At 63.5% G+C, this 14,807-nt stretch overlaps 1 protein-coding gene across 1 annotated transcript in view; it reads left to right on the top strand.

The window, feature by feature from the left end:
* The first annotated feature begins 3,750 nt into the window (after nucleotides 1-3,750).
* Nucleotides 3,751-14,807, top strand: part of Muc2 (mucin 2, oligomeric mucus/gel-forming) — a 26,872-nt gene continuing 15,815 nt past the window's right edge. Inside the window, exons 1-28 of the mRNA XM_013502905.1 lie at nucleotides 3,751-3,826; nucleotides 4,389-4,659; nucleotides 5,427-5,541; nucleotides 5,767-5,857; nucleotides 5,939-6,048; nucleotides 6,176-6,386; nucleotides 6,484-6,609; nucleotides 6,750-6,867; nucleotides 6,947-7,085; nucleotides 7,237-7,347; nucleotides 7,415-7,484; nucleotides 7,585-7,722; nucleotides 7,802-7,966; nucleotides 8,096-8,190; nucleotides 8,321-8,447; nucleotides 8,666-8,921; nucleotides 9,162-9,214; nucleotides 9,304-9,404; nucleotides 9,680-9,834; nucleotides 10,039-10,177; nucleotides 10,571-10,678; nucleotides 10,758-10,937; nucleotides 11,026-11,265; nucleotides 11,825-11,981; nucleotides 12,648-12,795; nucleotides 13,168-13,211; nucleotides 13,484-13,696; nucleotides 14,459-14,634. Of these exons, the coding sequence (XP_013358359.1) occupies nucleotides 3,751-3,826; nucleotides 4,389-4,659; nucleotides 5,427-5,541; nucleotides 5,767-5,857; nucleotides 5,939-6,048; nucleotides 6,176-6,386; nucleotides 6,484-6,609; nucleotides 6,750-6,867; nucleotides 6,947-7,085; nucleotides 7,237-7,347; nucleotides 7,415-7,484; nucleotides 7,585-7,722; nucleotides 7,802-7,966; nucleotides 8,096-8,190; nucleotides 8,321-8,447; nucleotides 8,666-8,921; nucleotides 9,162-9,214; nucleotides 9,304-9,404; nucleotides 9,680-9,834; nucleotides 10,039-10,177; nucleotides 10,571-10,678; nucleotides 10,758-10,937; nucleotides 11,026-11,265; nucleotides 11,825-11,981; nucleotides 12,648-12,795; nucleotides 13,168-13,211; nucleotides 13,484-13,696; nucleotides 14,459-14,634 (3,933 nt within the window). The remainder of the gene's footprint in view (nucleotides 3,827-4,388; nucleotides 4,660-5,426; nucleotides 5,542-5,766; nucleotides 5,858-5,938; nucleotides 6,049-6,175; nucleotides 6,387-6,483; nucleotides 6,610-6,749; nucleotides 6,868-6,946; nucleotides 7,086-7,236; nucleotides 7,348-7,414; nucleotides 7,485-7,584; nucleotides 7,723-7,801; nucleotides 7,967-8,095; nucleotides 8,191-8,320; nucleotides 8,448-8,665; nucleotides 8,922-9,161; nucleotides 9,215-9,303; nucleotides 9,405-9,679; nucleotides 9,835-10,038; nucleotides 10,178-10,570; nucleotides 10,679-10,757; nucleotides 10,938-11,025; nucleotides 11,266-11,824; nucleotides 11,982-12,647; nucleotides 12,796-13,167; nucleotides 13,212-13,483; nucleotides 13,697-14,458; nucleotides 14,635-14,807) is intronic.

The raw sequence follows: 14,807 nt of genomic DNA, 5'->3' as shown, positions 1-14,807 counted from the left end.
CCTGCATCCACACATCCATCCACACATCCATTCCTGCATCCACACATCCATTCCTGCATGCACACTTCCACCCACCCATCCATCCACACATCCATCCACACATCCACACATCCATCCCTGCATCCACCCATCCACCCACTCATCTTTCAAAAGCAAAGTATTGACTGCATCTGCCATGAGGGTGGCCAGAGTGGTAAGTGCAGTGGTCAGTATGGAATGTGACACCTGAGACATGTTCGAGGGGAAGAGGGTAACTGCTGCACAGACTGAATTTCTGAGGTGCGGCTACCTTCCTGGTGCTGCTGGGTGCAAGACATCCCCCGAGAGGCCCCTCTGGGCCCATCTGCTCAGTGACATCTGGCCATCCCGGGAGCCCAGCCTCCTGGCTTGGCCTCTCTAAGCCTCCCACCCAAGAGCAACCCCCATCTGCGTTCACTTGCTCACCTTCACAACTGCTCTGGGGCCACCACCCTGCCTTTCCATCTGCGCAGCTCAGAGAAGTGATGTGAGCTGGCCCTGCACACCCCAGGCCTTCGAAGGTGCCGTGACTTGCTTGTGATATCTCAGGGGGCATCTGGGCAGAGGGCGGGCTGGCAGGTGCCCCTGCGGGGCCAGGTCAGAGTCTTGCTGCTGTGCCTCATGGCGCCGGTGTTGGGTCTCCTCGGGGGTCCCAGAGGGCTGGGTGTGCCTCCATCAGCCCCTCAGTTAGGTCCGGCCAGCAGGGGCCTCGTCTGGGAGGTGGGGCTGGGGCAGTGGAGACGACATGCGTCCTGCACCCTCCTCACCTCCTGCCCCAGTGGGAGTCTGGCCCAGCGAGTGAGACTTGAGCATTCGGTGACTTAGTTTCCCTTTCTGTAACACAGATGAATAATCAGGCAGAGCCCTGGCTTGCATCATGGGGCCTGAGACTGCACGTAGAGCTGGTGCAATTCGGGAAGGGGCTACATGGTCACAGTGTGGGGCTCTCCGGGGCTCAGCATGGGCAGGAAAGATACTCCCCACTGAATGGGGCTTTGTGATGGGCCCCATCCCTGAGGAGAGGGGGCCACACAAGGTCAGAGTGCTCTGGGGAAACCGAGGCAATAGTGCAGGAGTGTACGTGTGCCAGGAAGTGGCTCATGGAATGAGGGGGGCTGTGTCTGAGGCCGGGTCAAGTCCAGAGGCACCTGGAGGCAAACTCCCCTCTTTCCCGGGGACCTCAGTCTTTTCTCTTCAGGCTTTCACCTGATTGGGCGAGGCCCACCACACAGTTCAATCCCTCTGCTCACACCTGAGAAGCAGCTTCTCGGCAGCAGCATGGGACTAGTGTCCAGTCAGAAGCTGGGCACTGTGCCCAGCTGAGTGGGTCCAGACTTAACCGTCACCGGGGCGACCGAGAATGGGGGCCGGGCACCTTCCCCGGCAGGGCGGGGACCTTTCCCTCCTTCCCTCGCCAGCACCCCCCACCCCGCTTCCTGGTGAGTCAGTCTGTGGGCAGAGAGTGGGGCCATCACCTTGGCTGTGACGTCTGTGCAGCCTCCTCCCTGCGGTCACAGCCGTAAAGTCGGAGCAGTTCCAGGGAGTGTGTCTTGTCCAGGCAAACACTGCCGGGCGTGGGGTCCGGCCCGGCACAGGGCCCAGCAGTCAGCCCCTGGCCCAGAAGCATCCACCTGTGCTGGGCGGGGTGGCATCTCCACCCTGGCCCCCACATCCTTGTCCGGAGTGTGGCACCACCCAGCACTTCTCAAGGTGCCCAAGCGCCTCCCGCTCCCCCTGGGTCCTGGTGGGAAAGCCGCAGGGTGCTAGGGGTCCCCCAGGCTGGAGAGGGAAGTGGGCACCGTGAGGGTGGCCAGGAGGAAAGGCCGCATCCTCATGCCCATCTGGCCATGAACTCTGGGGGTCCCGGGTCTCTGCAGACCCACTGCCACACCTTCCTCTCGTCTTCATCCTGCAGCCAAGTGCTGGTCCCCACGCTGAGCCCGTCCCCATTTTCTGCAGCTGGAGGCCGAGAAGCTGTGGATCCACCCAGGCCTGACTGAGTCTTGCTGCCTCTGCGCCGCACTCTGAGGGTTGGGGTTCGCTCCCCACTGCCTGCTGCAAGCTGGGGTGCTGCATCACAGCTGCAGGCGCCCGCAGACCCCCGGAGGGGCAGAGAGGGCTGGTGGGCTCGCCCCCTTCCCTGCTGTGGTCACCACCACTGCGAGGATACAGGGTTGGCCTTCTCCATTCAGGAAGGGCCACCCATCGCTGATGCAGGAGGACCTGGATCCAGAATGCACCCCTCTTCCCAGGCCCAGCAGGACCTCCCTTTCCCTGCCTGGGAAGGAGCCCCCTCCTCAGCTCAGCATAGGTGGTCGTGGGGCGTCTTGCACCTCTCTAGGGTGAGGAAAAGGAGCCTGGCATGGAAAATTGCCCCCTCTGGGGGCCGGGGATTCCCAGGGCTCAGTGCCAGCACGGAGGCCCACCTGGAACGGGCACAATGGTGCCCTCGGCCCAGCGGGCTCCAGTTCCCTAATCCCCGCTTCCCTGGCTCAGCCAGCATAGTCCTGCTTCCCCGCGTGCCCGGCTGTTGGTCACCTGGCCCTGCTGCCCCTCCCTGGCCCTGACTGGCCCTGTGGCAGGGGTCCCAGGGTACCCCGTGTCCTGGTGATGCCCCTATGAGGAGCGTGCCAGGCCAGCAGGGCATGTGGGGAAACTCCATGCCGTCAGGTGAACCCTTACGGCCCTCAGGACCCCAGTCTGTTTTTACTACACCGCATCTGAATCAGAAACTGAATTCAGGACTCATCTGTTTTCAGGAGGAGGAAAACGTAGAGCAGGGAGGGGCCCCAGACCTCAGTTTACGCCTGGCTGCGGGTGGGCGCCTGTCTGTGTCCCTCCACCCTGGGTGGGCCTTGGGAATGGGAACTCCCAATTGGCCTAGATTTGGGGGCTCTGCGCCGTGATTCCTCAAGGCCTTTCAGACTGTGACGCAGCGGCAGCTGGCTTTGAGGTTCACCAGAAACCCCTCCCCAGGGACCCCTCCCGGCCTGGTGGCCCGGCCCTCTTCCCTCATCCTGCTGCGTGCAGGGGACCTGGTTCCCGTAAGCATCCAGGGCTGGGCGGTGCTCCGTGCTCCCCAAGTTCTAATTACATGTAATTTCAGAGACCGGCTTGGCCTGGGAAAAGGCTGGGATTAGGGAGTGGGCGGTGGGGAGTCTGAAGTGCTCGGTGAGCTCCAGGACCCCAGTCCTCAGCCACCTGGCCACCAGCACCCTGCCTCGGGGCTGTTCCCTCACTGTGACGGGGCAGGCTCGACCCACAGTGCCCAGGAGCAGCAGTCTGGGATGGGAGAGGTCGGGCGAGGCTGGGCAGGGACCCCCTGCCCCAGAAGCCTATTGGGCTTGAGCTCTCTTGGGGCACTGGACTGGGGCTGTGGGAGCCGGGAGGGGACGCGGAGACTGCCAGGACCAGACTGTAGCAGGGACCCCATCCCGCCCACCAGGGCCTGGTCCCGTGAGGTCCACTTGGGCGTGTGCTGGCATCAGGCGTGGGGAGGCCGCATCCTGAGGAAGCTGGGTTTACCCAGGGAGCCATAAAGAGATAAACTCAGATAAGGTGAATCAATATTGCCCTGTGGTGGCCACGCTCTCCTGCAGCTGTTTGCATGATAATCCGGTGGACGCCCCACCCACCTCCCCCTCCCTGCCCTCCACCCGCCCGCCACCCACCGGGCATAAAAGTCCCTGACCCCTGGCCCAGGCGCTCTCCGACTCGCCCTTCTGAGCCACCATGGGGCTGCCACTGGCCCACCTGGTGGCTGCCTGCCTGACCCTGGCCTCGGCCGGGGGCTTGGAGGTGCAGAGAGGTGAGAGGGGGAGCGGGCGGGCAGGGAAGGCACGCGTCTCTGGAGGAGGCTGTATGACCCTGGGTGCAGGGCTGCCCCGTGCCTGGCCTTCGGGGTTCCAAGTACACCGAGGCTCAGATGGCTCCACAGCACAGGGATCTCTGTCCCCAGCCACCCCTGAGAGTGGCCTGGTCAGGGTGGGCAGCTGAGCAGCTGAGGGGGCTGTTCCCAGGGGCGTGGGGGTGCATGGGGTGCCCAGAGGAGTGTGTAGGGTCCCAGGGACCGTGGAGGGTGAGGAGATTCGGGGGCCCACTCTGGGTGTGGGCTGTGTCCACCTGGGGGGGGGGCGGTTTTGGCCACAGGACACCAGCTGGCCTGTCCCGCCAGGGTGGCCCAAAGCCACAGGGCCCGTGTCTGGGGGTCTAGACCCTCTGAGGGCCCAGCCCAGCCCTGTGCCGAGGGTGCTGGAGGCCGCTGCACACCAAGCCAGGTGGCTGGGCTTGGGTTCTGGGGCTGCGGAGGGCACCTCTCAGGGGCTTCTGGGCCTGCATGGGGCCTGGCGCTCACCCTGCCTCTCCCCCAGTGGGCCGGTCCCGAAGCCACAGCCACAACGTCTGCAGCACCTGGGGCGACTTCCACTACAAGACCTTTGACGGTGACATCTTCCACTTCCCCGGCCTCTGTGACTACAACTTTGCCTCTGACTGCCGCGACTCCTACAAGGAGTTTGCTGTGCACCTGAAGCGGAGCCGGGGCAAGGATGGCGGCCACCCCCAGGTGGAGTCCGTGCTGCTGACCATCAAGGACGACACCATCTACCTCACCCAACAGCTGGCCGTGGTGAACGGGGCCATGTGAGTAGGGCAGGCGCGTCCTCTCCTGCGTCCCAGCAACAGGGGTCGCTGCTGGTCTTCAGAGCGGACGGGGGCCAGGGCAGCATCCAAGCACCCAGCAGCCACAGAAATCGCCTTCTGCTGTGGCACATGGCTAGGAAGGAGAGACTTGGAGTTTGAGTGGAGGTCAAGGATTCATTCAGCAAACATAGATGAGTCCCATCAGAGCTCTCCTTGCACGAGCAAGAGCTTCCTTGTGGCCCGGCCCCTCAGGGCCTGCCAGGGGTCTTGGATGGGGTGCCCAGTGGCTGTGGAGCAGTTCCCCAGGCTTGAGTTACAGGAGCGGGCCAGCTATTATCCCTACATTGTCTCCAGAACAATGCGGCCCTCTTGAATGTATTCCTGTCCAGCGGGTTCCTCACCCGCTGGATTTGCCCTTTTCCTGTTCAGGGGTTTCTGTTTCCCACCAGACCCAGGTCTCTGGGTATGTGGGGGGAAGGGCACAGAGGCGGGGTGAGGGGCACCTGAGCCCTGGGGGAGGGGCCTGGAGGCCCCTGGAGCTTCAGGATGGCCGAGTGGGGACGCCTTGCAGCCCAGGCTCTGTGGCCAGGTCCCAAGGGAAGCGGCCAGGCCTGGACAGTGTCCCAGCCACACTCCTGTCTCCAGCCCAGCCGGTCTGTCTGTGGCTCCTGGGGTCGTCCCCACCCTAGGGAGCATGGCCTCCGCACCCTGGGCAGCAGCCCAGAGGACATCCTGGCTGGTGGTGACCATGGGCGCTCCACCCCCAGGGTCAGCACCCCACACTACAGCTCAGGCCTGCTCATCGTGAAGAATGACGCCTACACCAAAATCTACTCCCGAGCCGGCCTCTCGCTCATGTGGAACCGCGAGGATGCGCTCATGGTGGGCACAGGGGGCGGGGCTGTGAGGGCCTTCAGGGAGACAAAGGCAGCTGCAGGCCAGCAAGCCCTGCCCGGGGAGGGACCCTCGGGCTGTAGGGACATGGGCTGGCTGTCGCCTCTGTTTCTCCCTGGTGGCCCACCCTGCTGTCCTAACCACCCACCCCACTTAGGAGCTGCCCTGGCCCTGGGGCTCCTGGTGGTCATCCGCCCCTCCCTGTTCCTGCAGCTGGAGCTGGACAGCAGGTTCCACAACCACACCTGCGGGCTGTGCGGCGACTACAACGGGGAGCAGACCTACTCGGAATTCCTGTCGGAAGGTGGGTTCAGGCCTGGTCAGGGCCGGGGGCTGCGGCTGGGGAGGACTGCGGAGGCTGCTGACCACTGACCTCTGTGGCCAGGCATACGCTTCAGCGCCATCGAGTTTGGGAACATGCAGAAGATCAACAAGCCCGAGGTGGAGTGTGAGGACCCCGAGGAGGAGAATGTGCCCAAGTCCTGCTCCCAGCACGTGAGTCGCGGTCGGGACCATCTCCAGGCTCTCGGGGTCCCTGCATCTGCCGGCCTTGGTGGGGAATCCCTGTGCCCATGGGGGGGAGCAGGGGCATGAGCAGCCACCCACTCACATCCCTGTCCAGCGTACTGAGTGTGAGAGGCTGCTGACGGCCGAGGCCTTCGAGGACTGCCAGACCCGCGTGCCGCTGGAGCTGTATGTGGAATCCTGCGTGCACGACCGCTGCCAGTGCCCACAGGCTGACAGCTGCATCTGCAGCACCGTGGCCGAGTTCTCCCGCCAGTGCTCCCACGCGGGCGGCCGGCCCGGAAACTGGAGGACAGCCTCGTTCTGTGGTAAGTGCCAGGGCCACCCTGGGGCCTGGGGAACCCCGGCGAGCTGGGGAACCCTTGTCTGCCTGCTGGACCCGCTCATGGCCACCTTTCCTTCCAGCCAAGAGCTGCCCTGGCAACATGGTGTACCTGGAGAGTGGCTCGCCCTGCATGGACACCTGCTCCCACCTGGAGGTCAGCAGCCTGTGTGAGGAGCATCCTATGGATGGCTGCTTCTGCCCTGAAGGTGCGTGTTGGGCACCCAACCCAGGGATTGGGGGCAAGGGTCCGCCCCCAGGACTGGAGGTACCCAGCTGGTTACCCTGCCCTGGGAGCCTGGGGCTCTCTGAGGCTGCCAGGGTGATGCTGGGTCCTCGGCCCCGCCAGGCACTGTGTACGATGACATCACGGGCAGTGGCTGTGTCCCTGTCAGCCAGTGCCACTGCAAGCTCCACGGCCACCTGTACGCCCCGGGCCAGGAGGTCACCAATGACTGTGAGCAGTGGTGAGTGCCACTGCCCAGGGCTCGGGCTGGGCAGGCGGGGTGCCGCAGAGCCCTGAACCTGTGTTCCACTGCCTGTCAGTGTCTGCAACGCCGGCCGCTGGGTGTGCGAGGACCTGCTGTGCCCTGGGACCTGTGCCCTGGAGGGTGGCTCCCACATCACCACCTTTGATGGGAAGAAGTTTACCTTCCATGGGGACTGCTACTACGTCCTTGCCAAGGTGGCGGTCAGGCAGGCAGGGCTCTGGGTGCACTGCCCCGGGTGACGGATGGATCGGCCCTGAAGAGGGTGCTTGGGTGCCTGTGGGTCGAGGGTGTTCCCTCCTGCATTGCTGCTGGGGTCCTACTGCAGCATCTCCTCCCTCCCCACAGGGTGACCACAACGACTCCTACGCCCTGCTGGGTGAGCTGGTCCCCTGCGGTGCCACGGACAAGCAGACCTGCCTGAAGACTGTAGTGCTACTGACAGACCGCAGGAAGAACGTGGGTGCCCCCCTCCCCGACCAGCCGCCCTAGGCGCTGCCAGCGCCTGACCCTGCCCCTCTTGCAGGTGGTGGCCTTCAAGTCGGATGGCAGCGTGCTGCTCAACGAGCTGCAGGTGACCCTGCCCCACGTGGCGGGTGAGTGCCTGGGACGCCTGTCCCAGGTGGGGGCAGTGCCTCTGTGGTGGTGGGGTGGGGACCTCCGCTGCCTCCCACCTCACCACATGCTGCCCTGCAGCCAGCTTCTCCATCTTCCGGCCGTCCTCCTACCACATCATGGTGAACACGGTCCTCGGGCTGCGGCTGCAGGTCCAGCTGGTGCCCGTCATGCAGCTCTTCGTGACGCTGGACCCGTCAGCCCAGGGGCAGGTGCAGGGTGAGTGGCCTCCCAGCAAATGCCCCCACACCCCCGACGGCCCCCAGCCCAGCCCCTCCCAACCCCATGCTGCCTGCAGGCCTCTGCGGGAACTTCAACGGCCTGGAGAGTGACGACTTCAAGACGTCTTGTGGGTTGGTGGAGGCCACGGGTGCCAGCTTTGCCAACTCCTGGAAGGCGCAGTCGAGCTGCCATGACAAACTGGACTGGCTGGACGACCCCTGCTCCCTCAACATCGAGAGCGGTGAGGCCCGCACCACAGACCCTAGCCGGTGTGGCTTCCGGCGGGTGGGGTCCCGGGGGACCTTGTCTACTGCAGGTGGGGACATGTGGAGGGGCAGCCCCGGCTGAGGTTCTGACCCCTGACCCCCAGCCAACTACGCCGAGCACTGGTGCTCCCTCCTGAAGAAGAAGGAGACGCCCTTCAGCAGGTGCCACCTGGCCGTGGACCCCACCGAGTATTACAAGGTGGGTCTGCCTTCTCCGTGCCCGCCTTCACCCCGACGCCATGGTGGCCTGAGGACCAGCACGGTGTGCGCGTGCAAGGGTACCAGGGCATGGCCACCTCCTGCCTCACTGTCTCCACGTTTCTGTGCAGAGGTGCAAGTACGACACGTGCAACTGTCAGAACAATGAGGACTGCCTGTGCGCGGCCCTGTCTTCCTATGCACGAGCCTGCGCTGCCAAGGGTGTCATGCTGTGGGGCTGGAGGGAGCGCGTCTGCAGTGAGTGTCCCTGGGCTTCTGGGGGCAGCTGGCTCCCTGCTTCCTCTGCCTGGAGCACAGGAAACAGCACCGGCAGCTGTTCCTGGTCGAGGTCCCAGGGCGGCTCCTTGACCCCTTAGCTGGGTGGGTGCCTGTCAGAGTGGAGGCTCACGGACGGTGCCAGAGCAGGAGCTGGAGCTGGTCTTCCACTCCTCACCGGCCCTGCGGTCCCTCTGCAGACAAGGATGTGGATGCCTGCCCCAGCTCGCAGATCTTCCTGTACAACCTGACCACCTGCCAGCAGACCTGCCGCTCGCTCTCTGAGGGCAACACCCACTGCCTGAAGGGCTTTGCGCCCGTGGACGGCTGTGGCTGCCCAGACCACACCTTCCTGGACCAGAAAGGCCGCTGTGTGCCCCGGGCCAAATGCTCCTGCTACCACCACGGGCTCTACTTGGAGGCGGGAGAGGTGATCCTGAGGCAGAATGAGCGCTGGTGGGTGTCCCGCGGCCGACAGGCCGGGCCTGGTGTGGGTGGGCTGCTTCTGGATCTCTGCCCCAAGATAAGGCATGAGAGCTCAACCCCAGAGCCAAGATGCCCCAGCAGGGCACAGGTGCCTGGGGTGGAGTGCTGAGGGGCCAAGCTGGCATCCGTCCCTGTGCAGTGGTGGCTTCTCCTGACCACCTTGCATGGGGATGGCGCCTGGGCTCCATTCACCCCTACTTTTCCTCGTAGCACTTGCCAGGAAGGGAGGCTGAACTGCAGGCTGATCCAGCTGATTGGTCAGAGTAAGTGGGTGCTGCCCGTGCGTGGCTGCCTCCCCTGCCCCTGAGCCCCCACCCTCAGCCTGGGCTAAGGCAGCCTCTCCATCCTGCAGGCTGCAAGGCTCCAAAGATTCTGGTGGACTGCAACAATCTCACGTCCCTGGCCACCCGGAAGCCCCGTCCCATCAGCTGCCAGACGCTGGTGGCTGGCTACGTGAGTGCTGGTGGGCTGGTTTAGGGGAGGAGGGCACACACCCCCACCTGCCCTCCCACTGGGGTCTGGACACAGGCTCCCCTTTCTGACTCTTCCATCCTTGGGAAGGGATGGCGGTCTCCTAGGGATCCCAGGCGTGCAGCTCCCAGTGGTGGACCTAAGGGGCAGCCCTGGGGCCAGGACCCAGTCCCTGTCAGAGTCCACCCCACCTCACATCTGCTCCAGGCTTCCTGGGGGATCTGGTCTCACAAGAACCTCATTCCAACTGCCCCCAGTACCACACGGGCTGTGTCAGTGGCTGCGTGTGCCCCCACGGGCTGCTGGACGATGGCCGTGGCGGCTGCGTGGTAGAGGAGGAGTGCCCGTGTGTCCACAACAAGGCCCTGTACCTGCCTGGGCACAAGATCAAGTTGGACTGCAACAACACCTGGTGAGCAGCTGGTCCCGGCCCCAGGAGGACCAATGGGCAGTGCCACTTAGTGATGCTGGCCTCCATGTCTGCTGCTGGCCTGGGGCCGTGGGGGCATGCATAAGTCTGAGGCAGCACTTTGGGGGTGGTGTGGGCACCAGCTGAGGTCCTGCCTGGGCTGCCAGGGCATTACCATGCCACTCCAGCTCCTCCCACTGTCCTCAGCACCTGCCAGAGGGGACGCTGGGAGTGCACAAAGTTCGCATGCCACGGCACCTGCTCCATCTATGGCAGCGGCCACTACGTCACTTTTGACGGGAGGCACTACGACTTTGACGGACACTGCTCCTACGTGGCTGTTCAGGTAAGCTGTGGACACCACTGTGGTCCCTACTCTGCTGTCCTGGGGTACGGTGGACCCCACACTGTCTAGAGGATTTGGATTTCTAGCAGCAGGTGGGTAGGTGAGCAGAGGGCCCTCCTGCCTGCACTTTGGGGCGTGGGCCTGGGTGTGTGTGGAGTGCCCCAGTCCCAGCCCCGCACCCCTGGGGGACGGGCTATCCCCAGCAACAGCCTGCAGAGGAGCGGCTGAGGCCGAGTGAAGTCTGAGTCAGGTCAGGGCTGGGCCTTGCAGATGGCAGAGGCAGAGCTGCGTCTGTCTGCCCAGCAGGCTGCCTGGCCCTGCTGGCTGGCAGGGTGGTTCCCCCTGACTGCCCACTTCCTGGCACCCAGCTGACTCTGCCTTACTCACCCGCAGGACTACTGTGGCCAGAACTCCACAGGCTCCTTCAGCATCGTCACCGAGAACGTCCCCTGCGGCACCACCGGTGTCACCTGCTCCAAGGCCATCAAGATCTTCTTGGGGGTGAGTGTGGCTCACCCTGGAGGATGGAGGACCGTGGGGACCCTCAGACACGGCCACTGACCGGAGTCCCCGCCAGCAGAAGACTGAGCTGAAGCTGGAGGAGAAGCACCGCGAGGTGATCCAGCTGGAGGAGGGCCACCACGCGGCCTACACCACGCGGGAGGTGGGCCAGTACCTGGTGGTGGAGGCCAGCACGGGCGTCATCGTGATCTGGGACAAGAAGACCACCGTCTTCATCAAGCTGGCCCCCTCCTACAAGGTGGGCCCTGCCGTCCCCTGGGCCCCCCACCTGTGCGGGCTCAGTCACCCGGCCGGCCGGCCTCAACCGCGCACGCTCGTGTCCCCAGGGCTCCGTGTGTGGGCTGTGCGGGAACTTCGACGACCGCACCAGCAACGACTTCACCACGCGGGACCACATGGTGGTGAGCGGCGAGCTGGACTTTGGGAACAGCTGGAAGGAGGCCTCCACCTGCCCGGACGTGACTGCCACCCCGGACCCCTGCAGCGTGAACCCGCACCGCCGCTCCTGGGCCGAGAAGCAGTGCAGCATCATCAAGAGCAGCGTGTTCGCTGTGTGCCACAGCAAGGTGCAAAGGGGCTGAGGGCGGGACTACCCACCGGGGACCCTGGCAAGGAGCTAGAGGAAGCTGGGGGCGGGACCGCCTCAGGCAGAGCTCAGTTATTGGCGCACAGTGTCTGGGGTGGGGCCTTGGGCCTGGGCGGGGCCCTGCGTGAGAGCCCAGAGGCAGTGGGCGGGGCCAAGAGGACGGCGAGGCTGTAGGTCCGGTCGGGCAGTGCTTGCACACGGCTGTGATGCGCTCGTCCTTCAGCTTTGTCTCTGTCTGTTTCTTTGGACCTGACCACATGACCAGCTTCTGTCTGAGACTCCTGGTGACTCCTGGCCTCCCTCTGCTCTCCCTGGTCCACAGTCACCAGGGAGAAAGGACCTAACCCTCTAGCCCCAGATGGGCTGCTGCTGGAGGCCTTAGGACAGGGCCAATTTTTAGCAGTGCCGTCATACAGCTGAGACCTGTGGGCTGCAGGGCTGGGTGACATCGCTACTACCAGTCTGGAGCCCTCCCCCACCCTCAGCCAGCCTGGCCCTGGGGGCGGGTGCTGGGTAACCGTGCCCTGCCCCTCCTCCAGGTGGACCCCACGGTCTTCTACGAGGCCTGTGTGCACGACTCCTGCTCCTGCGACTCCGGCGGGGACTGTGAGTGCTTCTGCTCCGCCGTGGCCTCCTATGCCCAGGAGTGCACCAAGGCAGAGGCCTGTGTGTTCTGGAGGACCCCGGATCTGTGCCGTGAGTGCCCACATCCTGGGCTGCAGTCCCTGCGGGGGTCTGCCCTTCCTCCCCATCTGGGTATTGGTGTGTGTGTCACACACCTCCCACCCTCCTGGGCATCCTTCCTCAGGCCACCCTGGCACTGGGTCCACAGGACCCTGCCGGACACGTCCTGCCCATGTCCCCCTCACCTTGGGCCCACCTGTGCCCCAAGTCCAACCCTTGTGCCCCTGCCACACCCCAGCCATTTTCTGTGACTACTACAACCCCCCTGACGAGTGTGAGTGGCACTACGAGCCGTGTGGGAACCGCAGCTTCGAGACCTGCAGGACCATCAATGGCATCCACTCCAACATCTCTGTGTCCTACTTGGAGGGTGAGTGACAGCCGGCAGGCCTTGGGTACCCCTGGAGATCCGGAGCTCAGGGTTTGTTCGTGGACGGTGGCTTGGAGCCTGAGTGAAGGCCCTGCCTTCCTGGAGAGGTGGAGAAGAAGCACTGACACAGCCCCCGAAAGGCAGGCATGGGCTATGCTGGGGAACCCTGGGGTGTGAGGCGAGGCCACAGCTCCTGGCCCTGACAGAGGGTGTCCCCGGAGGAAGGGCCTGTGGGCAGGGGCCGATGGGAGGCCTAGGAGGCTGGGCTCCTCCATGGTGGTTCAGACCGCATTCTCTGTGCCTGCCAGGCTGCTACCCCCGGTGCCCTAAGGACAGGCCCATCTACGATGAGGCCAGGAAGAGGTGTGTCACTGGTGACCAATGTGGCTGCTATGTGGAGGACATCCCCTATCTACCAGGAAAATCGGTTCCCACCGAGGAGATCTGCCAGACCTGGTACCTACACTCACACTACTCAGGGGCCGGAGGCACAGCCACACATGCACACGTGTGCACACACGCAGACATAGCCACACATGCATGGGTGCACATGCACACACGCATGAGCAAGTCACACATAGCATGCACACGCGCCACCCCATGAGGTGCACTCAGGCATAGATGCATGCATGTGCACACGTGGGCACATACCACGCACACGGGCACATGCATGGACACATGCATGGAGGTGCCCTGTCCCCTCTCCCATGGGGTAGCTCCTTTCAAGTTGGCCCTTGGGCTGTGCCACAGCTTTGGGCTGGGCCTCCCGGAGGGGGTGTCTGTGAGTGGGGGCCGGGGAGGATCTGCAGCTGTGCATTTGTTTTGTAGTGTGTGCACCAACTCCTCCCAAGTGAGCTGCCAGTGGGACGTAGGTAAGTGGCTCGGTGGTGGCTGCTTTTGAGGGTCCCAGCCCGGAAGACATGGGCTGCCCTGCTGCTGGGCTCTGCCCCCTAGTGCCCGGCTTCCTCAGCCTGCTGTGGGGCTCATGTCACGCTCGCTGTTCCCTCTGGGAGCTGGTGCCCTCTGATCCATCCTGTGTCAGAGGGACCCCTTGAAATGGAGGGACAGGGTCTTGCGAAGGTGCTTGTCCCCCCAGTGGGACAGCCTGGAGGCCTTAACAATCTGTCTCCTTCCCACCCCCCAGGGAAGATCGTCAACTCTACCGAGGATGGGCCCTTCTGCTTCTATGAATTCTGTGGTCCCAATGGGACAGTGCAGGGATACTTCAATGTCTGCTCAACCACCACGCTAACTCCGTCCACCACACTGCACGTGTCCACCCTGACCACCTCCACCTCGGTCCCCACCACCCCCACCACCCCTCTCACCACCACCATCACCCTCACGACCAGAGGAGGTACGGCCCCCAGGCCACATGTCCCTCCTTGGGGCTCACACAGCTCAACACACCTGAGCCAGCAGAGGCAGCCTCTGTTGTGCAAATTGGCTGCAAAATGAACTTGGGGAAAATGTTTCTAAGGGTGAGAGAAACCAGAGGGTTTCCTTAATGAAACGCCTCTGCGTTTGTGCTGGGTGGAATCACAGCTACCGTGGAACAAGCCTCTGCTTCCCAGTGATAAGTGGGGCAAGAAGAGTAGACCTCGCCAGTCCCTCCTGGAAGGCTGCCTTCAGGACCACGGAGGCTGCATGGGTGCCTCTGCCAGCCAGCCAGTGAAAGGCGTACTGAGTGACCTTACTGTGTGCTGAGCCCGGGACTGGCGAGCAGGTCTGGGGCTGAGTGGGTGACCACACTCAAGATGAACCCTGCCACTCTTCCTTGTTGGGTGGGTGGCTCTTTTGCTAATCATTTTTTGACACAGAGATTTGAAGATAGCTGTGGACAGAGTGCTGAGAGAGAGCTTCTAGACTGGGCTGGTCACACCAGGCGTGTTGCTCTTCTCCTGGGCCTGTTTATCCCTTATAAACAAAGGTGGAAGTGGTATTTGGCGCTAAACCCTGACTCTACAACCTCGTCCCAGTGTGATGGTGCAGGGGGAGAGGCAGGGAAGCCGTGCCTTGGGGTGTCATGGAGGTCACCGGGTCCTCCAAGTTGTAGTGAGCTCCCCGGGGGTGCCTCTCCCCAGACAGGAGTGACTAATGCTGGGCTTTGTGTCCCCAGAGCCGTGCTGCCTCTGGTCAGACTGGATCAATGAGGACCACCCTAGCATCGGCACCGATGGTGGTGATCACGAGACTTTTAACAGTGTCTGCGCAACTCCCGAGGACATTGAGTGCAGGTCGGCCACCGAGCCTCACCTCAGCTGGGAGGAGCTGGGCCAGAAAGTCCAATGTAATGTCTCCTTTGGGCTCCGTTGCAACAATGAAGATCAGTTTGGAAACGGACTATTCGAGCTGTGTTATGACTACGAGATACGAGTCAATTGTTGCCTGGCCATGGAATACTGTCCAACGTCCAGCCCACCCACCTCTCCACCGACCACCACACCCACCACTCCAGCGACTACGAC

The sequence above is a fragment of the Chinchilla lanigera genome, unplaced genomic scaffold, assembly GCF_000276665.1.
Source record: "Chinchilla lanigera isolate Chin_1 unplaced genomic scaffold, ChiLan1.0 scaffold00075, whole genome shotgun sequence".
Taxonomy (NCBI): domain Eukaryota; kingdom Metazoa; phylum Chordata; class Mammalia; order Rodentia; family Chinchillidae; genus Chinchilla; species Chinchilla lanigera.
The sequence above is the reverse complement of the archived record's forward strand: the minus strand, read 5'-3'. Positions and strand labels throughout refer to the sequence as shown.